Below are 25,695 nucleotides of genomic sequence, written 5' to 3'. Positions count from 1 at the left end.
AGAAACAATGGAGCAAAGGCTAACTTTTACAAAAGGATTACTTCAAAATAAGTAGACTTAAAGGAACCATAGGGATCATGTTATAACCTGAGGTAGTAGCAGCTAGGCTGTCACCATTCCAAAGCTGTTGAAATGCGGGGAGATAGATGTTGGACAAAGAGATATGTATAGCTGACTAGCACGTTAACTTCACGTAAGGGTCCTGGTCAATGCTAGTCAGTGTAATGAGGAGAGACCCTGTGGAACAATCCTGATCTTACTTTTCTCCTAACCTCCATCCTCCTGCTGGAATTCTCCAGAGGAAAAGGGAGTCTGTTGATAGAGTCTAATGCTTCCCAAACTTAAAGGTTCATAAAAATTACCTGAGGATCTTATTAAACCATTAATCTTCATTCATTAGGTCTGGGATGCACCTGACAGTCTGCTTTTCTAACGATCCCTCAATGATGGCAATGCCGTTAGTGCAATGCCAAAGTTTGAGTAGTGGAATGTAGTGTAGCTCATTCAGATCAACATTGTGTACAAAGAACAAGGAGGTGAGTGATCTGGGATGATACGGACAGTATGCAAAATAGATGGGTTACGAAAAGTGCTTTGCTGTCTTCAATAGCCATGGACTTAGCTGTATAACCCTACATCAAATAAAACTATTAGAGCCCATCTATGCTTATTTTAAATAGAATTTAGGTAATGATAACATGTAGTGAAGAACTTGGATAAAATATAATCTGAAATCAGAAGGGATGAGGGGACGTTGTTATGCATTAAAGTAAAATTATTTTTCTGCAATTTTTATTTAAAATTATTTACTGCATTAATGAAATTCGTAGTAGAAGAATATATTTTATTGCCCTCAGTCAGATGATATTCATCTACTGTGTTCACTATTATTCAAACAGTTACTTCTTTCCCAATTAGTCTCATATTAGAAGATATTAAATTTATAGTGTACAAAAGTGATTGATTGTAAAACAAATATGTGACCTAAAATTACTTGATTTGTTTTGAGTAAGAATCTTTGAAAATAACCTCCAGGCATATTTTTGTTGTTGAGATTATTTGAGAATTTTTGCCTAATCTTCATATTCCCTAAGCATCCTTATGAAAATGAGGGCCTGCTTAAGCATTCAAAAAAAAAAAAAAAAGAATGTTATCACTTTTCATAGTACCACTTACACTGAAATTATCAATTATCTATGGTAAAAATTAAATAGGAAAATAACATATTATAAACAAAGGAAATAGAAAACCATTTTCATAAAGAATATGATATATCAAAACAAAAAAATAAGGGCTTAAGAAAGAGAATGGAGAGGAATTTCATATTTAACTTTAGGACTAAAGATAATAAAAATTTCATTTGAAAGTGTCAGAAAATGAATATTAAAACTATTGAATTAAAGACTGAGACAGTTGTAAAATTGTTTAAAAATATTTGTGAATGTACCAGTGGTAACTCTTACTATGTAGTTATTTTATTATGCTAATTATAAGATTCCATAAAGAGAATATAAAAATCTTACATTTTTTTATCCTGACATTTTATAGCACACTATAACTGTAAGACCTGTTACGCCAAGCACTGCAAGTGCATCTGTGGTATCTACATAAGTGTTATGAATTCCCGAAATTGTTTCATTTTAGGGAGGAAAGAAAGCCCATATACAAAATTTCGAGAGCTTGTAACTTCAGAATCTTCTTTTATAAAAGTGAAAATGAGCCTGTTATGTGAATACCTTAAATATGCTGAATAACTACACATATTTTTATAAAAAGTAGTATGATTATATATTCAAGGCTGTTTCTATATATTCATACTAAATTTACTATTTTGGTCAAAAGATTTGGGGCAGTTTCTAACTTTATGTTAAAAATAAAATTTAGCTTAGAAATCTAGGGAAAGCAGATGATTTAATTTGTCATCCCCACACAGTAAAAAATGCATAACACAAAATAATTGAAAAAAAATTAAGTATACTGCATCATCAATTAGAATGGCCTCTGAAACTGAATAGGTCTTAAAATTCTAACTAGTAATAACAATAATAAAAATAACATTTACTGAATTCATGTTCTGTACTTATTCCTAGAATTTTTTTTTTGTAGAATTTAAGCATAGTGGTACCATATATAATTGTAATCTTTTTCAACTAAAAATTGGACATCACGTAAATTTTATATTTAAATTTTATATTTATACATTTGATATGCAAGAATAAGTGCTAGCCATAAACTAGTATGGTAGCATAAATAGAAATTAAGACTTAAAAAATACTGGGGTGTCCGTACCATATTACTTATCTGTAGTGATTTTTAAAAAGGAGAATATTAGATTTGACGTAATTAAGAAATTGAATGTACATCATTTCTTGCTAAATTTAATTGTTCTAATTCCATCATTTTAAATTTGAGAATATTTTAGGCCTCAGATATCTCTAATATGTAAGTATTTTTAAATTTTTTAGTAATTTTGAACATTAGTTGCAAAACAACTTTCTCATCAAATGGTGGTCAGTATTATTTATCTACTTTTGAAACATTTATAAAGCAAATGTTCTTTTTTCAGAAATTTGTATCCAAATGGTAAACTTTACTTGAAAGATGATAAAACAGACACTGCAGGAATATTACCTAGCTTTTACTATGTCAGTATAATTTCTTGATCATTCTTCTTCTAAGGATAATGTGAAAGGAGTAACCAAGTAGGAGCCTCCTTGATAAATACATTCTAAAGAAGTGTTTTGTTCTGTCAGTACAGTATATAGACAAAAGGTGTTGAATTTTAATGTTTTGAGACATGTAACATCGAGCCACCATTTACTTTAAATAAATAGATAGATAGATAGATAGATAGATAGATAGATAGATAGATAGATAGATAGATAGACGAACGAACAAAATGTATCCTTTTACCACAGTTAAGTACTTTTGGAATCTCAAAATGCATTTTATTTTTTGAGATGAAATTGAGAGCATTTTATTTTTTGAGATGAAATTGAGAATTCTGACTACATGTCTTTTACTCTTCTTTTGGTTCACATTCTATACCTAAATACTTATGGGTAAATTGAATGAATCTCTTAGAAACGAATGGAGAAGTTCAATGGTCCATGTCTTATGGAACTAGAACACAGTCTCCCAATTCCTAGTCCAGTGAGGAAAATGCCACAAATAAAATACTGGATTTTAACATTATCTTGACTTGTAATAGAACTAGTCAGTGAGTCAGTGATCGATTACATTTCTTAGTACCCATGTAAATGAATCTACTGTCATTAGCGAGATGTGCTAGATTCTCAAATTCGCACACTTGTTTAAATAGCCAAAACAAAAAATTAAGGAAATTATTTTATTAGTATAATTTATTAATTATAAAGGTAAAGATTAAAATCATAATTCAAAATGAAAAGTAGGAATTATATATCCAGGTATCATGATATCGAATATAGTAGAAGAAAAAGGCATTCTTAGACATTTGAAAAGTTAAAATGAAGCAAAAAATAAACCAAAAAAATTAATAAGATACAGCAACTTACTTTCTAAAGAAATCGTTTTCTTTTTCAGAAGTTATCATAATCTGATTTAATCACAGATTTATAATGCAGCTACTGCCTCTTGCAAGATAAGTTATGGTCAAAATAAATACTTCAAATTTGGAAGATTAAGATAACAGCATATTATATTCATTTTCTCTTTATCGTGTTAGAATATAATCTAAATAGAAAACGAAAGGGATTTTGGGATGTTCTGATAACATTTAACAAATAATGCTATAATAAAGATGACAGATTTTTCCCATTATATTTCCATTTGCTAAAAACATTTCAAACCCCCTAAAAAACAAACAAAATAAACAAAAGTTGTTTAGTATGTGAAAAGCAGAAAAAAAAAAAAAAAAGGAAATGGATCTTTGTGCATATCTATGTGTCTTCCATTTAATGAATTTTATTAAAAGTATTAGAACATATATAATGTTCGCGTACTTAAAAATTGTTTTACATGTGAAAGTGCTTTGTCTTGAACATTCATTCTTTTATCACTTCCTCCCTTCCTAATTCATGATAAGTAAAAGATATCCTTCCAAAAGAATGCTTTTAGTTAAATGAGCCACTACTTACAATATTGCATTTATTAATTCAATCATATACCCATACAAGTACCACCTAAGTAAAACATTATTTCTGTCCTTGAGAAACTCACAGGACAATGGAAGGAATTGACATAAACCACATATTTGTCTTTTAACATTTTTCTTAACTTATATAAAAGACCACAACATATTTTATCTCTATGATAAAATGCATTTTACATGCTTGTTACTGAAATGCAACTGTTAAAAAGGTCTGTTTAATTTTATAAGTTGAATATGGTAAAACCCCTAATTTCTTGATGCTATGTGGGTATTTAATGTATATACCTTGTCATACATAATAAAAGTTACATTTTTATGGAATACACTTGAGATTTAACATTTTACTGACACATGATTTAGAGCAGGGTCTTGCAACTGGTGTTTGATGTTTTCATCCTCTCAATTTATTTGTAAAGAGGTATACAAGTCTATTGAAATTATAAGAAGATCTAAAGAATGGGTTTACTGTTTAACATATTTAATTTTTTTATGGATTTAAATTTTATTTTTCATTCACTTCTTTTTATTTCCTAAAATGGATATTCTCCTGGCTTTCGATCTTTTGGATCTACATTACAATTATTGTACTTTTTACTTTAAAAAATATGTAGATTTATTTCTTTAATTCAAATTGACAAATAAATGCTTACAAAAGAAATAAAATGAAGCTAAATCTCTATAGAACCAGGAGATTATTCAAAACTTTTAGGTCTGAGATGACACTTCCTTAGCTAGAGTTATCTCTTACTTCACCCAACCAAATATTCAAGTTTAGACATAAGCACGTTGCAAAAACCTACCGTTTCTACACACACACACACACACACACACACACACACACACCCCTTTTGTAGAACTTGACATCCTTTATTCCTAGTGACGCATTTTAGAACTGAGCAGTTTGACCCTCTAGACTTTTCTTCTTCAATCTCCTGTGAGTTTACAAGCTTTTCATTTATTTCTCTTTATTCAAGAATCTCAAATTTGTGTTGAAGCTACCATGAAATTTTCAAACTCATTTGTAATACTTAAAGTCAATTCTTATAATGCAGATAAAAACAGAATTTCTACTTATAATTTATGTTTGGATTGGGGAATACTCTAGTAGAACTAAAACTTAGCTTACCATAGGGTGGGGTGTGAAAGAATTACAACAAAAAGCACAACTTGAGAGAACTGTAATCATTCACTATAAATAAAGGATCACAGTTAAAGAACCTCAAAAGTGTAAAGTGACTGAACAGTCATCTAGTCTAACTTCTTATTTTAAGAGAAGAGACCAAGGATAAAAAGGCAGATTCTTATACAAAATCTGAGAACTAATACTTGCTAAGTATCATGTCTCTTTAAAACCTGCTCCAGTAATCATTTTCCTCATTTTTTAAATGTAGTGTGTATAGATGGTTCTTAACCCTATATTCCAATAAGACGTCAGACCCTGTCTCTACCTTTCTACTTTGGAAGATGTTAACAAGAAAAAGCACCTTAAAATGTTTCAAAACCAGTAAAATATCCATAATTTGAATATCCATAATTAGATAAAATGGCAAGTCACAGGAAAATGATCATCTTAAACTAACAAAAAAGCAGTTTTGCTTTTTTAAAATTTATGACATGAATAAAACCTAATTGTTTCAGCCTACTATTTCAGCCTATCAACCTTACTTTTAAACCTCATAAAAAGCAATATGTAAAATTTCAAATTATAATTGAGGGGTTAATTATATCCCTTGCATTCTGGTTCATACTGGTTTTTGAAAGAAAATAATTGAAATTTAAATATGTTATTAGATCAGATTGCATAGCTTTTTTTAATTAGTGGGGTTTCAATTAAGTAGATTTTCATTTCACTTGATGCCACTAAAAATTTAAATAGTCTTCTGAACTATTGTTTTTTGCTTTTAAAAATGAGATAGCAATTGCAGTGAATCAAATGATTTATATTTAAAACAAAATGATTTCTTTCTTCATTCAGAATAATTGAAAAAACAATTTTTTTAAAAATGTTTCAAGTTATTTTATTGAATTTATTATTTTTAGGCGAATCCAGTCATGTGTTTCAATATAGTACAAAGTGAATTATGCCAGTCTCGCATGATTTTGATTTCTAGTATCAGCATCTCAAAAGTAGTAGCAATATACTTTAGATGAATTCCAAATAGTTGTAATTCATTTCATAAATTTTATTCATTATGGACTGACATCATTCAAATTGTCAAAAGCAATGACTATGAAAGGAAAAGATTATTAACAGAAATGCTAAAATGTATTATAAGTTTTCCAATTATATAATTTTATTAAACATGTCCTGGTATTTCAATTATGCTAAATTACTTGAAAAATACATTAGTTTATTTTAAAGACCAAGTTCATTAATTTTTTTCCACTTTTATGTCTTAATATTTTAATTTTCCTCTTTTAATTTATTTCATAACATTCGATGAATTCAAATGAGTTTATGATAAAGTGTTAATTCTTTACTCTCATATAAAAACTTGGATAGAATTTAAAAATACCTATACATACATGCAGGATTCTCCCTGTACAACACTAAAATCCTTCTTTACTGCTCAGCATTTTACTTAGTGATTATATTGCTAATCTTTCTTTTCAAATTTTCTTCTGAGTAATCTATATCAGGCTTAAGAAAGCAGTTTCTTTAACTTGCATAAATCCATGCTAACAAAATTTGTTAACTTGAATTTCATGTTAAAATTGTATATCCTGATACATGTTTTTGTTTGTTTTCTTAACTAGTGAAAAAGGCCATAGATTTTAAATCTAGAGGATTTAAATTGTTTCCAGGGAAAGACAACAGCAACAAGTTTTCTATCTGTGAGTGTACTCCTTTTTTGTTACTTTCTCTAGTGCAAGAGTGAAGTTTGTGATGTCTGTGTTGTTTGTGTGTGTTTTATAAAACTGTATATTTATCAAATTAACTGCATTAATATCTATATAACATGCATGATTATTATTCAACATTTTCTTGTATTTAAATGTATATCGAATTAATGGGTTAATATGGTAGATTCCAAAGATCATATTAATTTAAAATGTAAAAAATCTCTTTTGATCTGCTATGTTGATAACATTCTAATTTTGTAATTCTAAGATGTGAGTTAAAAAATGAGTGAAATTCCTTAAATTAGTGATTTCTCTTAGAATTTTTGTTCGAACATATCTAAATTTCAACATAATTGTTTTCCTGAGGAAAAATTTTTTTAATAGCAGTTTTTTATTTTAAGAAAAAAAGATATTCTTAACTTGAGTTATAATATCCAAACCTTCAAGTCAGTAGTCTTTTGTGAAGTAATTATAAAGTTCATCCATAAATCTGATTAAGAATCACTGGATGTGCATTCATGTGTATTACCATAAATTAACATAAAATATAAATTTTTGGCGGGTTATGCATTTTCATAGTATAAGTCAATAGCAGCTTGCAGAAATTCCTGCCCTGCTATTCATGCAGATACATATAAATTTTGAAAGAAGCCACTCATGATGCAACATCTGACTTCTAAAATGGCATGCATATTGATAGCAGATTATTGTAAATAATGTTATTTTTAACAAGAGTGACTATTTTAACATTATTTTTATTTAATTTCAAATCAGCTGATGAAATGAGTTCATAACTATTTCTTTAACAAAAATCATTCATTATAGTTATATCAGGAAAGTGTTTTACCTAAATATTTATTGACTGGTGTATGTAATAGTAAATGACACAATTAGAGCAATCACATCAATTATCAGGAAACAAATATGGAGTCTGTATGTTATCAAAAAATTTAGTATCACAATTTTAAAATATGATTTTTACATTTTGTTAGATCTGGGAATACTAAACCAAAAATAGCAGATATCAATTGGAAATTTTTGATCAAATTCAGGTACCTGTTTGAAAAAACACTAAACAGTTTAAAGTGTCTAACTGTGTAGTTATAATTTCTTGTAATATTTTTTGAGTTAAAAACACATTTTCAAGATTGATATAAACATTTTATAAAGTTTATATATTATTTTTTATGGAAAACAAATAGTGCTATAGTATTTTTCTAATATTAATTATTTGATACATCTTGGAAAGATATTTTTCCTACAAAAGAAAATATGAACAGAAAAAAGATGAAATTATTATGACGTTATCAAATTTCATTATGTCAACATGAAATAAAAGTTGACTGTTTGAAGACTTAAATATTACGTTCACTACCTAATATTTATTTCCAATTCTAAGTGGAATTATAGATTATGACTGTTTCATCCTTTCCCCATTTTGGCTACACTATTATTTTATATGTTGCATGCTTCAGACTTTCAAATGTCCTGGGAAATTCCAACTACTTATACTAAAATAGGTAAGATTTATTAAGGCTTCAAGATCTATGTAATTCTCTATACTTGGCATATTGCCTAGTGGGCATATACATTATTTTTGTTTGTTTGTTTTTGTGCAGAAGTTATGAGAGTGATCAAGAAAGGAAGCAGACATAATAGTGTATCTAGGGGGGAAAACCTGTTTTAAAAAAAACAAAATTTATTTAAAGAATGTTTATTCTAAAATTGTGAAGAATGTTAGTAGGCCAAAAAAAGTTAATCATGAAGCAAAAAGAAAATGTTAATTTACTTAATAATATTAAAACAAATTTTGCATTTATCCATTATATTTTATGTAAGAGATGAAAAGTATTCTTGTTATATTGTTTTAGTTTTTATTATTGTATATCTGTTATCAAGTAAGCATTTGGGTCTTCATCTCCTTGAAACATTAGTTGAACAGGGCCAAATAATTTTAAAAGGAGAGAATTTTTATGTAACACTCATCTTTCAGATGAAAAAAAAAATAATTAAGTTGGTGGTCTTTGTAAAAGCAATCAATTCTATTACTGTAACTCCCAGAAGTAAGCTTAAGCATGGAGTACATGAACTACGCATTGTCAAAGCATATCTTCCCACAATAACACTTTTAAAGTTATAACCAAGAAACAAATTAAGAGATTCAGGAAGCTGCAGGTAGTCTTCATGCAGAACCTTTGATTGTTTAAATAGCAAATTCTGATTTTTCCCCCCAACTTTAATACTTAAAATTAAAATAGCTTCTACCTATCCATTTATGTTCTTCATCAAAAAGAGTAAGTTTACCAAGGAAGGAAAAAATAGATTGGATAAATAAGTTATGGTTCATATGTACAATAGAATATTACTCCGCCATTAAAAAAATGAAATCCTACTATTTGCAATGACATGGATAGCCCTAGAGGTTATTATGCTGAGTGAAATAACTCAGACAGAGAAAGATAAATACCATATGAATTCACTTATATGTAGAATCTAAGGAACAAAAAGAACAAACTAATTAAAACAGACGATCTGGTGAGGGCTAGAGGGGAGAGTATTAGGGGCCTGGGAGAATGGGGTGAAGGGTTAAAAAAGTACAAATTAGTAGTTAATAGATGGTCACGGGGATGGGGAGCATGGTATAGGGAATGCAGTTAGTATTAATGTAATGGCTAAGTGGAGAGTCAGAGGAGACAAAGAGTAATTAGGGGGTGGATTGTTTTATTAATTATAGAAATGTCTAACCAATGTACTGTATACTTGAAACTAATAAAATAAAATTTAAAAAAATTTAAAAAATAAAACAAATTTTTATATTTCAAAATGTTGAATTTAGTTAACCAGAAGTCTTGCCAACTTTTCTGCTAGGCTCTTCTAGAATATTAAGGTATAATTATTAAGAAAGTGTGAGCTTCCCATAATTTATTAATTTCATCTTATTCAAATCCATGCTTTCATTCATTTACATTATCCATTCATTCCACAATTCTATTAGAGGTAGTTCTCTATAGCAGCACCAAGCTATACTATTGAAGGTAAAGAGTGAATAAAGTACAGTCTCAGCCGGCAAGGACCCAGCATTTTATCGGGAAGCTCAAAGAGGCAACTTTGTGTGGAATACAAAGTTAGTGTAAAATAACATTCTGTCAATATCCAGGATATCCGAATTCAGGGCAATATCCAGAAGCACTATATTTTTTAAGGTGGTATAAAAATTAAAATCTAATATAAAAAAAAAATCCAAGAAAAGTAACAATGTAAGTAGCTGAATGAGACAATGTGGAGGTGACTTTTAGTCAGAATCTACTTATTTTTATTTTTTTTGGGGTAGATTATGCACTAAATAATAACAGATATCAGAAGACTCAGATAACTTGTTTGTAATAAAAATATTGCATTTTGATGTTGACTAATAATCGTATAGTATTTTCAAGCCAGAACTAATAATATAGTAAATTAATTAAGATTCCTGTGGCATATTTTGTGAACACATATACTAAAGACACTTCAGTGTTATAAGAAATGACAGTTTATTCAATTTTCAAAATCCTGTGCTATTGTTCTCTCTTTTTCTGCTAATATATTGGGAAAAGGACACGTGTTAATAATTAATAACAACAACAACAACAACAGCAGCAACAACAATATCCTTAAAGGTCCCAACCAAATGTTATTCTCATAGTGATGCTCTCTTCAAGGGGCAGCACCCTGTGCATGTAATTAAACTGTAAAAAACAGTCATGTCCTTACCGCTCTGCAAGTTACTATTCTCATTAAAAGAAGTAAAAGTCATAAATCTGTCCAGTTGCTTGAATGACAGTATATAGTGAAAGCAGCTGATTAAATGAATTGTAACTTCATCTGAATGTCTTAGCATCACTAGCTATGAGCAATTATGAAATATCTAAATATCAAAGAAGTAACAGATCATATACTTTATTCTTTATTTTTTAAGTCTTTTTAATGAAAGAACATTAAATAACCATATTATGCAGAAGGTCTCCTGTTATCTTTACATTTTAAATTGGTGTGTCTTTCCCATATTGCCAAATTCCAGAAGCAGTGGTTTAAGGGAAGCTTCCAAGTAGAAAAGATAATTGATAATTAAAATCGTAAGAACCGGTATTAAGTGAAAATGGTGAAAGTCATAAACATGCGATGCATTTTTAAATGAAATGTTTGGAAAAAATGTTTCCAATTTAAATTAGCAATGCCATTTTGTCTTGCTGACCTTTGTGGACAAGATGTAGGGCTCAGGGGTTAAGAGCAGAATTTTTTAAATCAATCTGCCAAGGTTTAAACCTAGACTTAGGCTTTAACTGACAATATGACTTTGGAAATATTTTTAACCTCTTCATACCTCAGTTGGTTCACCTATAGGAAATGTATAATATTAATATCTACCTTTAAGATTGTTGTGAAAATTAAATGAGTTGACACATATGAATAGATGTAGAAGAGTTCTGGACAAGTAGTTAGTACTATGTAGGTATTAGCTATTTTAAAAATTCATATTAACCTAGGCTTACTTTTTGAGGCAATAAGTTATTTTCCAATAATATATACCCAGACCACTTCTGTATTAACTTATAATCTGTGTTATACATTTTAATATCATAAAGTAGGTAAATGTAGGTCATGCCACTCCTTTTCTTCATCTCTAGTCGATGTTCAAAAAGTCACATTTCAGTAAAGTATATTAGAGTATTTATGAAAAGCTATTTAAAGATAGGTAAGGGACTGCTTCCAATAGAAAATACATGATTCATTAAAACAATATACAGGTATCGTTTTTAATAAAACAACTGGGATATATTTACTGAAGAAGATATTAACTGCTATTGAGGCATCGTAGGTTTATTAAACTAATTATAAGTTTTTCCTTTATCAGAGATATAATATTTTTGTATATATGACTAAGAAATGTGAAACTGCTCTTTTATAATATAACAATTTAATTTAAAATTTAAGTATAAATGTTATGTGAAAAAAAGGGCTTAGAATAATCTGGAATAAATGAAGGATTGTATTTGGCAAAAACGTGGAGCTTGAGTCGTGAAAATTAGATAGGATTTTAATGCTAAATGGGAAGGAAGAGAAAGTGCAGCGATATGGAGAAAACACAAAGCCTGAGATGAGCACGGGTAACCAGTAACACTGCAGAATGAAGACTCTTGTTGGACTTGAGTTACGAATGCATCTTTGTGACTAGTTGGAAATGCAACTGAATCCTAGGAACTTGAACACTAATACAAACTATGTTTGAGGAAGTTTATCCTCTAGTACTCAAGCTGGATTGGAAATAAAGGATAATGAAGTCACAAAAGCATCAGTAATTAGGTTTGATTTGAGCATGCACATGAGATGACAATGGAAATTTTGGTGGTTAATCTAGTAAGTCATTGATAAAGCAACCAAGGAACTTGGAAAAGATGACAAACCATAGATTGGAAGTCATTAACATTGGAGTAATTTTTTAAGTAAATTTTTAAGCCATAAGGAAAATATAAAATATGGATAACTGTGGGCCATTGCTTTTGAATTTGTCCACTGCATGTTATATAGGCAAAAGTAAAAGAATACCCCCTCACCCCCCAAAAAAATGAAGGTAAAGGGGATTTAAATACCAAGTCAACAGAGCAAGGAAAGCAAAAAATATCACATGCCTTACATAGACTGGTGAATATATAATAAAGTTGGCAATAAGAGTATTGTTGGGATATTTAGGAAAGCGAGTTTTATAGAATGAAGAACACAAATGTAAAATTTCATATCTAATTGAAAATATGACATCTTTACCAGAGTCACAACTGCTGGGTCATCATCTGTCAATTGTCTTGCTATCTAATAAATCAGTCTAAAGTAAATGATGCAAAGATGCATTGGTTCTCAACATTGACTCTACCATAGAATTACCTTAAGGATTATTAAAAAACAAAAACAAAAACAAAAAACAATACCCGGAGTTCTACCCTAGAGTACATGCATTAGAATATCTGAAAGTTGAAGTAGGCATCATTATTCCTTAGAAGGAAGCCCCAAAGGTGATTCTAATGCACATTGTTAGATGAGAATCATTACAAAGTTTATATTTTTTCCAATTCTGAAGTATCTACTTATGTACTATTTTTTTTTTTAAAGGAGCAGATAAGTTAATGAAGAACAAAATAGAAGTTATTCTCCAGTTTACTATAAAATTGAATTTATGAAACAGTATCACATATTCAGAACTATCTAGTTTAATAATCTTCCCAATAAAAAATCCATCTTGGGAATTTATCCAATGCGATTTATTCACTGAACATATTAATTAATCTTTGATTAACTGGATGTTCTGGAAAAAAAAAAAGTATATATACTCTGGCTAAGTTAAACATAGTCATGGAAATTGCTAAAGGGTAAAGCTATTATTTAGGTTTTCAATATCATATCATAATTCAAGAAGATACTTGGTAAATACTTTTATTTTGACATCGACAGACTAAATTGCTTTGTTAAGAAACATATAAGAAATGCTAATAACTTTAAACTTTTTTTCATAGGGTCTTATTTTTCTACTGCAACTTTAAAAATAACAGGACCCAAATGACACTGTTGTAACTAGTGTTGATATCTTTACTGCCAGTAATTAATGGAGTCTGTGACACTAATACCCTGGGAATGCGTTTCCAGAGATTTCACAACTTGATAGTAATTAAAAATAAAGTTTTAACTGTTGATATGTTAATGTTCAGAATACTATGTCATTCATTGAATGCGAAATTCGAATTTAACTTTCATAGGTCTATAAATGGAAAAAATATTTTCTATCTTCAATTTTGGGTTATCAAATTCTGTATTTAAACTAGTGATTACAATAAAAATATAGCAATATGTTTATGTAAATTTTAAAATATTAATATCTGTAATTTTCTAATTATATGTTTTGATCCTTTTTTTCTTTTTTCTGTTGTTACAGTAAATGAGGGAGGTATTAAAACAGCTTCCAATTTATGTCCAGATCCAGGTGAACCAGAAAATGGGAAGAGAGTTGGATCAGATTTTAGGTAATATTTTAATTAATTAATTAATTAATTAATTTAAAGTTTATTTTAATTTAAATTCTAAAAATGATAATATGGAGATAAAGCATGGTGTATTACCACTGTAGCAGGTAGATTTCATTGATATGTTCTACTAATAATATTTTATTAATTTAATGTGGTAAATAACATCAACTTTTTAAGGATACTTTTTGGAGTTTAAATTATTACCTTTTGATCATGTACTTAGCGGGGACAAAACAGTATTTGGATTTGAACGACACACATTTAAATTTGAATTTTACTGCTTATTGTTCATTCTTGAATACGTCACTCAATTCTTTCTGCCCGTATTTCCTCTTCTGTAACATGTAAATCAAATTTGTCACATGTAATGATGAGTTTCAGATCAGATACTATTTGTGAAACCTTCCTGCAAATTTCATATAAACATTTTATATGTCTTTCTAGAAGAAAATATAACTTGAATATGCTTTATCTTTGTCTTAAAATAGTATTTTATTAATTTTAAATTAAGTTTACTAACATCCTAGAGAGTGTGTGTAGTAAACTCTGGTAGCCATTATTTTACAGAGCTATTAAATAGTATTTTTTAAATATTGAATTTTCGGTAGTCCTCTGATTATAGCATTTTACAAATGAAAGATACTTAAAAAATTTATAAAATATTAAATAATGCTAAGCAACTTTAAAGCTCATCTAAATCTTTCAGCCTTCATAATTAAAAATGATAATTCGTAGGCTACCAAAAGGTAAGCAATTGACATGTCTTCTCTATTTATAATGAAATTCCATTAGGTAATTATTATTTTATCAGTACTTTATGAATGAGAAAACTGAAGCTCTGCTTATCAAGCTGATAATTTGATCGAATTGGATTTGAACTCATTACATCCTGAATCTAAAACATGATCTTTTAATCACTATACTACATTATGCTTTGAAGTCAAATTTCATTCAAATCCCATCTTTGCTGTAAACTATCTTCTCACCAAAAATTTATTTTCTCAGATTTAAAAATGAGATTAAAAGTATTTATCCCATAAAATTTTAGGGAAAGGTTAAATGAGATTACTGTATGCATGTCAGTAATCATAAAGCTTGAGACAAAATAAGTACTCATTGCTACCTGCTATTATAACATGATATATAAAATGATTACTATTAATATTAACATTTACTCGGCCTCATTGTTTATAAAAATACATGGTGTATTGGAAATAGACTTAATATAAAAGTAATACAATGAGTTTAATTACCACCAAGTGTAGTGAATTTTAAATCTTAAGATCATCTTTCCATCAGGTTTCAAGTACCAGGATAGATGTAAGGCATCAAGAAGCTCACCATCAAACTAAGATAATATAGTCATTATAGTTTAAGAATGTATGAAATATTATGGAAGCACAGAGGAGTTATGGTATTTTGGGGGTCTAGGAGATAAGGGTCACAGAAAGCTAATGTTGAACTAGGTTATAAGGGATTATTAGAATCTCACATAGACAGGAAGAAAAATTCAGAGAACATTTATACATTCATTATTTACATATATTTCTTGCCCATTAAATGCCTGACTTTATACTAGGAACAAATAAAGCGCACAAAACAGACATAGTACATACACGTCCCATAGCTCTTAGAATTTAATAGCACAAAGGAAAATAAACAATTAAGTGAGCACATGCAGATATAATAACAAATTTATAAAAGCACTTTAAAGTAAAAAAATAAAATAAAATTGAAAAATAAGTTTCTGTGCAAGAAAATAAAGCTATCAGGGTGGAATCCTACCCAATTTGAGAAGGCCTTACTTTTGTTGATTCTGGAGAAATTTTATGCATGTAGCCTACCGAGAAGGAAGAACTTCACATTGAGGAAGAAAAATAAAGTGAATCTAAATTATAGAATGTAAGTGGGAGAAAAACAATGAAGTTGCAGAGATAAGGGGGAACCAGGTTTCTTCTGCAAAAGAAGAAAATTGGCAACCATTCAGCCTAACATGAATTGAAGATGTGTTTCATGTTAAGCACGCAGTGTTTTTAAAATGTGGGAACTAACATTTAAAGATCAGGAGATTTCTCTCTCTCTTTCTCTCTCTCTGTCTCTCTGTCTCTCTGTTTCTGTCTCTCTCTGTCTCTGTCTGTCTCTCTTTCTCTCTCTCTCACACACACACACACACACACACACACACACACACACACACAATTTTTTTATTTCCTTATTAGACTTGGCAACTGAAACGAATGTACCATCATGGCAACATCTGTTGGAACTAATAAACAGCTGCTTCCTATAAGCCAAGCAAGCTCTTTTCTGGTTCATCGTGGTTACCCCTAAGCTACTTCACTCATTTAGGTCACCTACCTACTATGGGAAGCTGCAAAGAGTCAAAAGAGAGTGACCTGGTCCACTTTATATTTTCGGTAGATCATGCTTTATATTTTAGGTAGATGAATTGAAGAAAACAGAAGTTTTATTTGGAAGACTACTTCAGTAGTCTGGTTGTAGCTGGTGGAGACTTGGACTATGATAATGACAGTAAACTAGACAGATTCAAGATATCTTTTGAAGATAAAATTCTCAATATCCAATAACTTAATGTAGAAAGTAAGAAAAAGAATAAGAGATGATACCTAATTTTCTGAGCTTGAACCTCATTAGAGTGGAGTGAATGATAATATTTAATTGGGTGGAAGTCCAGTGGTTTGAAGAGAAAAATCAATAGTTTGGTTTTGAGACTGTAAACTTCCAATGACTTAGAGATTTTCCAAGTCAGTATTAAGTTGAACATAATTGTGGTTCAGAGATAGTCAGGAATCCTCAGTATTAGGTATTATAAAGAATATTAAAGAAACATGAGTAGATGACATTAATTATACTTCATAGTAAGACAAGAGTTTCTATGACATAGTCGTAAAGATCTATCCTACAAGGGGCTAGCAAACCATGGTCATGAATGGTGATGCAATAGGAGTGAGTGAAGCAAGAAAAGGAAGTCCTTTAAAAGGGATGTTGATACTATTGAAAACTTGAAAATGATGAGGGCAGTACACTGTATCTTTAATCAACTTCCCCACATATAGAAGCGAGACTGGTTGTTAGATTGAAGTATGTCTCTGCCCCACAATTATAAATGGTTTCCTTGTCTTTTAGACGCTTTTCTAAGTATGATATTATTGGAATCAGAAATATGATTATTCATATTTCTGTATTCCTGATAAGAGGAGTTCCATAAATGTAATGAATTGAATTGATTAAAACAACAAAACTGTAGTTTCAGCATTTTTCCATTAATTTCTCTGATCATCCGACCTTATAGCAGGACTTCAAACTCATTATATGACTGAGTTATAGGCAGCAGTTGCTAAAACAAAAACATCCTTATATGTAAATAATCAATATTTTTATAATCACTGAGAAAATATATAAGAAAAAATTTAGAGAAATGAGATATCTTATGGGACTTGCTATATTTTGCTTACCATTTTGTCCTCTAATCTCCAAGGTGAGAATCCCAGCAGCTGTGTTTTGAAATCTTAAAAGCTTTATTTCTAATTTGAAATGCCTATGGAGCATAAAAGGGAGAAATGCTGCCAAAGAGATCATAGAAGCTGCCAGCAATTTCAGTTTTGAAAAATAAATTAAAAATTTAAATGTCTCTTAAAATTATAACCAAATGTCTAGGAAAGCTCAGGTTCCAGGATTCTTACACAGAGTTGGTTGCCTCTGGTTTGTTGATGATTTCTTTTGCCATGAAGAAGATTTTTAGTTTGATATAGTCCCATTCATTTATTTTTGTTTTTACTTCCCTTTCCTTTGAAGTCAAATTCATAAAATCCTCTCAAAAATCAAGGTCCATGAGTTTAGTACCTATATTTTCTTTTATTCAATTAATTGTTTCAGGTCTTATGTTTAGGTCTTTGATCCATTTTGAGTTAATTTTTGTGTATGGTGATAGCAATCTAGTTTCATTCTTTTCCATGTGGCTTTCTAATTTATTGAAGAGACTTTTTCTTCCCCATTGTATATTATTGCCTTCTATGTTGACAATTATTTGTGTATAAATATGTGGGTTTATTTCTGGGCTCTCAATTCTGTTCCATTTGTCTGTGTGTCTGTTTTTTTCTGCCAATACCATGCTATTTTGGTTACTGTCACTTTGTAGTATAATTTGAAGTCAGCAGTGTGATACCTTTGGCCTTTCTTTTTTCTCAGAATTGCTTTGGCTATTTGGGATCTTTTGTGATTCCATACAAATCTTGTGCTTTTCTGTTCTATTTCTTTAACTCTTTTCCCATTTATGAAAAGAAAAAGTGTAGCTCACTACCAGTATTTGTTTTAACATCGTGCATGAGAATACCGCATTTTCTAGGATTCGACATTTCAGCTACTGAGAATTACTATATTTCGTAAATGCAAATACTCCTACTAAAAACGAATTTTGTAAATAGAATGTTGTCATTTATTTTCAGAGACTATCTATATGCTAGAGCAATGTGAAAATAACAATAAAAGTGAGAAATCTTGTGGCAAACTTTGGGGGTAAGGTTAGGTCTGATTTGCAAGTTCTGCTGCAGCTGTAAGCATTGCCAGCTAGTATTCTCAGATCAAATGGGAAATGAGTTTTAAAAATGCCATTGGGATTTTGATGGGAATTGCATTAAATCTGTATATTGCTCTGGATAATATGACCCTGTTAACTGTGCTGATTCTTCCAATTCATGAACATGGAGTATCTTTCCATTTCTTTGTGTCTTCAGTTTCCTTTAATAATGTCTTGTAGTTTTCACATGTTTTGTTAAGCTTATTCCTAGGTAATTTATTATTTTTGTTGCAATTGCAAAAGGAATTATTTTTTTCCAAAAAGTTGGAGAAGAGACAATAATTCCCAACTCATTTTAGGAGGTCAACACGACTCTGATGCTAAAACCTGGTAAGGATAACACAAAAAAAAATGAAAACTACAGACCAATAGATGTAAAAATCCTAAACAAAATACTAGCAAATCAAATATAACACATTAAAAAGATTATATATCACAATCAAGTGGGTTTCATTCTAGAGGTGCAAGGATGGTTCAACATACACAAATATACAACAGACACATATGATACACCACATAAAGGATAAAAATCACACGATCATATCAATAGATGCAGAAAAATAATTTATTCTATTTTTGAAGGCAGATGACATTTTATTTTTTAATCAATAAGCCAAAACACTTTAGATGCTTAAGAAAAGCTTCCTGAGTTGAATTTAAGTAAACCTTCACTACAACCTTTCTCTCACATTATATTTTAACCAGTGCAATTAATACTTATCCAACTGTTATTATCCATATTGAAAGCTATTTCTGACCTGAGAAGGTTCTTTAAAAGATGTATTGCTTTACCTGAAATCAAAGAGTAATGAAAGAATAAATGTTCTGTCATTGCTTGGATCCTAGACTGTTCAAGACAATATTGCCATATTAAAACTAGCTCTTACTTAAAAATAAATAAATAAATAAATAAATAAATAAATAAATAGATAGATAGATAAATAAATAACTTTTAAGTTATATAACTATATTGAAGAAATAGTGGGACTTAGTTTTTGAAAATTATTCTAATTAAGTTATCTAAGCTGATAGGATCTTTAAAAATGTGACTTATGAAAATATTCAACATAGGCAGCCTACAAAGTAACATGCAAAATAAAATATAGTACTCTGCCTATTTTTTGAGGAGATTAGCACTTTATATACACTTGTCTACTTTATATTCACGGTCTCTTCATTACTGGAGGGGAAAAACAAGTTGTTATTTAAATGTTGTGATAAAAATAATAAGAAAAGGTGATTCAGGTAACAGTTTGAGGCCACAAATAATTCAAATTATGGAATCTTTCATTATAATAAAGTTTAAAATATACTTATCCAGAATTATGTTAAACCGTCGCATTTAAGAAATGGTTTTTGATGAATAAAACTGTAGATAAAGCAAGTGTTTCTGCTTGTGTAATGTGGGGATACTTTGCTTATACTAAGATTAATTCCAAATCTGAAAAAAAATGAGATTTTTTTTGTTTTATGCCATAATTATTAAATAACAACTTTTTGAAAAAATAAATTATAATAAAAATAAATATTGAGTCTCTTTTAGTGTTGCCATCGATAATAAGGAAAACAAATTCATATGTCAGATCTGTCAGATTTTCTCATGCTACATTTAAACAGTTACTTTCCATAGAAAAACATTCAGCTTTATTAAGTATATGTTATTTTCATCAAAGAAAATACCCTTATTAAGGTGGAAATACAATGTGACTGGAACAAAGTGGAAGAAGTGATATAACTCTAGTTATGCAATATAAGTTGGGTTGTAGTGATAAGAGAAAAAAATAGGAAATAAAACACAAAAAGAGATGTCTAAGTAATGACAGTGTTTTTACTTTAAAGGAGATAGATAATATACGAGATTTGTGGTATGAGGAAAAAATATAAAAAAACTAACAAATCACTTATAAACCAAATATAGAAACAGAACAAGAGAGGATTTACATGTGCCGTAGACTAAATTAGTGTTTTCTTTATAAAAAGCTCTTTGTAGAATTAACCTCTCTTAATTGCACTCCTCCATATCAAAATTATTAGAAAGTTCTCTTGATTCTGTTTCTAAAGATACAGAAATATATCCAACATTCTCCATTTCAATTAAAACCTTCCTAATTCAAGTCACTATCATCTATCTCTCCCTTGAACCATTAATACAGCCCTAAATGATCTCTCTACTACCATTGTCATCTATGATGCATACAACACCATGCAGCAGTCAGAGTGATCTTTTGATGACAGATTACATCATGTCACTTCTCTGCTTAAACTCTGCCAATGACTTCCCCCTTGAATTTAGAATAAAACCGATCCTGTACTGTTTCTTCCAGAACCTAGTCAGTTTCTTTCTCACTGAGCTCATTATGGATCCTTCTCCCTATCTCCCACTCTGATCCAGATATCCTGGTCTCCCTTCTGTTTTTGAAATATGTCTAGCTTATTTTTACCTGAGGCTCTTTCTGGCAGATCCTTATTTCAGTAACTGTCTTGTTGTTATTAAGATATCAGATTAAATGTAACCTTCCCAAAGAGCCATTTCTGCTTCCTAGACACAGTTCTCACTCTCTCTCTCTAATATCATTTCTACATAGTACTTGTCATCTGATACTGTTCTGTTTGTTTATTCATTTGTTTGCTATCTGTGTGCTGATTCTTGGTCTGATTCCTCCTAAATCAATTTTTTGATTTCTTCTCTGCTATCATCGGAGTAGTTAGGGGATGAGTTTGCAGATTGGGTTTTCTAGGCTTCTTGCTAACTTTGAGCATTCACAGATACTAGCAGGAAACTGAAAGATTAAAGTAGAGGGAATCCAGGGCTCACTTCCTTTCTCTGCATTGGGTGGCTATAGCTCCTGAACATGGCAGGCTCAGTGGGACTGTCACATTTTATAAAACAAGTAAATTTATCCCCTGTGTTCTAGTTATAGTAATCTCTGAGTACCACACTGTCTGTTTAAGTATCTCAACTCTTTCACTGCCTAACTGTAACCAATATCTTGTATTAAATTTCCTCCTTTGGAAAGGCCTAGTTAGACCCTCACTGATAGAGTTTGTCTCTCCCACTAGAACATAAGCTCAGTGAGAACAGGACCTGTCCTGTCTTGCTTATCTATTTATTCCCATGCTTATAATGTGTGATTTGAAAAAGAAAAACATTTTTTTTGACCTAACATTGGAGACTGAAATAATTGTAGCTAACATAATGAGTTCAACCTCTTCAATAGTATACATAAAAAGTTTTTATCAATACATATTTCAGAATTATAGAGATCTCATAATAGATAAAAGTTTCAAGTAGTTTTTTTCAGTGAGACTGTATATCCATTTCCTACATTGATTTTTCCAAAGTACTTAGACAAATGTAGAAAGAAGGATGAATTATAAAACCGAACTAGGGCTATAGACGTTGCAAGAGTCATTTAATTTAATGAACATTTACCAAATGCCTGTAATGTGCCAGGCATTATGACAATTGCTATAGACACAAAGACGAAGAGGAATTTTCAATTGTATGGAAAAAAAAAAAGACAAAACAGATAAAACTTTATATGTGCAATTAGAACATTTCAGGATAAGGGTGAGGCATGTGTTCTGACACAGAGCTCTGTAAACCACACAGCATATTAGTGCTAGTTTGTATTGCCGAATGTAGAGTACACAGTGAGGCAGCAGATAAAGCCCATGGAGGAAATCGCCAAGTAGACAGGGTATTGGGATACATTCTCAATTGATTTAACAGCACAGTGACTTACAGTTTACTCCACAGATGCTGTGTAATTTTAAACAAAACAAAAAGAGAAAGGCAAAGTGGTATATCATAAGGTAACTTCTTAACTCCTTTAGATAAGTTATTGCAAGTAAGGGAATACTCAAAAGAAATTTTATAAATAAATCTTTATTTTCCCCAAATACAAGACGTCCAGAAGAAGTACTTTCTTTAATATATTCCTCTGCTCGGCAACGGCAATAAAGCCCGAGCCTGTTTCTATCTTTTTACATCTTTTTTTCCTTCATAATTCTTAGGATATTAGTTGTGAATCTTGTGCCAATTGTCTCACGATGGCAAGGTGGCTACTATTACTCTTGCTCCAGGTATCCATCTTTTAAAGAAGGAAGAAAGACTAATAGCAAAGAGTTTTCTCTTTTTGAGATTTGATATTTTTATTCAGGAAGAAAAGTCCTAGCCAACTTTCATTTAATTAGGCAGAAATGATTGATATACGTACCTTTAAATAATCAGTAGCTTAGTGGAATGAGATCAACATGACTGTTTTAAACTAATGTGAGTCTTCCCCTAGAGATGGCACAGAGGTCAAGAACATCTACCCATATCTTGAATAAGTCAGGGTTCTATTTAAGGAGTAAGGGATAATTGTTGAAAGATATCAGATAGAGTCTGCCAGATATAGACAGCATAAAAACGCTTTTTATGATTTAGTCTTAACTTTGTTCTAAATATCATATGTCACCATTCCTGTATCTCTCATCTCTTCCACTTCCACTTTCAAATTCTATATACACATCTGTGTGTATGCACAGACCAAATGTACTTGCTGTATTCTTCTCTTGTGGTTCCCAGAATCTGTCGTGTCTGTTACTCATGGCAATAAAGGTATCTACCTTTATTCTTTCATAGCAGTGTCCACACTTAAAATATTTTAGGATAATTTATTTATTTTTTCTGTCTCCCTGCATATACCCATAAACACCTTGAGAGGAGAGTCATATCTTTTTTTAATACCGAATCTTCTGCATCCTCTTTGCGTGGTACCTAATGTAATCAAAGATTGCAATAATCATGGCTAGCAAGCTCTCTGGTTTGTTAAGCATGCATGTTACTTATGAAAAACATCCTTTTAGAATATAAGTAGCTTTAATCAAGCATATGCTCACCTATTTGCAATGAAATTTTGACCTCGATTATAAGATATTTGAGGTTGTAACTCCTACATAAGCAGTCAATGACTATATTGAATTAATAGATTCGTGAATAAATGTTTATAAGTATAGAATTTATGTTTCAGATGATTAAGTAGATTATGGTACTATTCACTAAAATTAGAAATAAAAGAAGAGGAATGGTTCTCAAAGTAAAGGTGAGTTTAGTTTGGCACAAATTTCTGATCTTTCTGTGAAACATTTGGGGGGTTAGAGAAAGAGATTCAGGCTAGAGATACAGATTTGTAAGAAAGAGGCTGGAGCCACGTGCAATGGATGCACTGGGTGCTCTGCTGTATCCCGGAGGGCCGGCCCACTCTGGTAGTAATGGAGAATGACACCTTATGGGTATGGAGGTTAATTTTGAGATGATAAAAATATTCTGAAATTAGATAGTGATAGTGGTGATTTGGTGTTACTTTGTGAATACACTAAACCCCAGCAAATTGTACACTTTAAAAAAGCAGGGCCGGGGGTTGGGGGGAACTACCAGGGAGAGGGTGACTAGGTAAAGACGGTTTGGTATATGTGTGGTAGGGGGTCAGGTGGGTCGCCATGATGGAGGTGAGTGCAGCTTGTGGAAGACAAGATGAAAAGGTTGAAAGGGGCCAGACCACGAGTAATGCTTATTTTACATCCCAAAGATTTTTACACTTTATCCAGAAAGCAATATGTAGCCTTTTCACATGATACCTAATAATAGCTATTATTTCTCAAATATATTCAGACCCGGTGCTTGCTTTATTGCTAGACCCACTTGACCCCGAGCTGTTGCTTCTCAAGCCTCTTCCTTTATGAAATCAGTATAAAAATTAAGTTTGTTGATCTTCCCCTTCAGACATATGACGTATGGTCAGTATGTCTGAATAAGTAACCTCACCCCCTCAAGATTACCGTGTGGATGGCCCCAGCCTCACATTGTACACTACTGTACAAAAAGAAATAGAGCCATAATATGGAGTACAGTTTTTTAGCACAAAAAGTTCCCATTTGTTTTGGATCACTGTGCCCTTACCCTTAGAGTTTGTCGTCGTCGTCGTCATCGTCGTCGTCGTCGTCCTCCTCCTCCCCCTCCTCCTCCTCCCCCTCCTCCTCCTCCTCCTCCTCCCCCTCCTCCTTCTCCCCCTCCTCCTCCCCCCCCCTTTTTTTCCCATGGCTCCACAGACCCAAAAGAATACCTAACACTTGTATTTATTAAGTAGTTTCGTCTTACGCTTATATGTTCTTAACAATTTAGCTCTGTCATGCACCACAGTTCTCAAACCTGGGAATCAGATTGGGTGTCACCACTCTTATTTCCCGTTCCACAGTGAAATGGTGCTGTACTTGCTTTTTATCACAGCAGCTGCTGAAAATGCAGCCTCGCAAAGATACGATGCCATTCAAAGAAGTATAGTGATCTAATGTTGAAACTGTAAATTATCTCAAGCTAGTAGATTGTACAATGGATGATAGATGTCTGTGTTTTCTTCAAAAATCCGAAGTACATTGCAGCCTCTGTGTGTTCACTGCAGCAGCCTGATGTGCCCAGCACAGTTTGAGAACGGCAATTTTAGCTTGTAAGGAAAGGTAGGAAAAAAAAATCTGTAAAAACCAGTGATGGCACTTTTATTTTGTATTTTAGTAAGACCTGTTGCATGAACCAGCTATTTCTTCATCCGTTGTCTGAGTCCAGATAAATAATATAGTATTTGTAACTACACTGCAGAATGTCAGCCAAATCTCTCCAGGTTCTGCATCTAAACTATCATGCTTTATCCTAGGCTTTTCTTTTACTCATGTACTCAGCAAATATCTCCTGTGTGCTTATCTAGCAGATGCTGGGCTAGACCCTGAGTATACATGAAAGGATGAATAAGATATTATCCTTATCTCTAAGAGTTTACAGTCTTCAGCTTGTATCTCAGTGATTCATAAAAGGTCTCCGCCACTCTGCATTGCCCTTTTGTGCACGTCTGTGAGCCTGTCTGCTGCCTGTGGGGTTGTCTTTTAGATTTCCTTTAGCTCCGAACTTTCTACTCCAAGGGCAAAACTGCCTTTAACCAACTCCTCACTAGTATAACATTTATATTCTTGGAACTCACTAACTGTGACATACTGAGAACCAAGTTGACCATGACAGAATTTTGAATTCTTCAAAA

General features: G+C 31.1%; 1 protein-coding gene across 6 annotated transcripts in view; it reads left to right on the top strand.

Moving 5' to 3' along the window:
* Positions 1–25,695, top strand: part of CSMD3 (CUB and Sushi multiple domains 3) — a 989,790-nt gene that overhangs the window by 379,019 nt on the left and 585,076 nt on the right. For 3 of the 6 annotated variants that reach the window (XM_016138160.2, XM_016138159.2, XM_016138157.2), the window contains 2 exons: positions 6,890–6,967; positions 13,935–14,022. In XM_016138160.2, the coding sequence (XP_015993646.1) occupies positions 6,890–6,967; positions 13,935–14,022 (166 nt within the window). The remainder of the gene's footprint in view (positions 1–6,889; positions 6,968–13,934; positions 14,023–25,695) is intronic. The other 3 variants (XM_016138158.2, XM_036232977.1, XM_016138161.2) reach the window with 1 other exon arrangement.

The sequence above is a fragment of the Rousettus aegyptiacus genome, unplaced genomic scaffold, assembly GCF_014176215.1.
Source record: "Rousettus aegyptiacus isolate mRouAeg1 unplaced genomic scaffold, mRouAeg1.p scaffold_m13_p_15, whole genome shotgun sequence".
NCBI lineage: Eukaryota > Metazoa > Chordata > Mammalia > Chiroptera > Pteropodidae > Rousettus > Rousettus aegyptiacus.
This window is presented reverse-complemented; position numbering and strand designations above follow the sequence as displayed.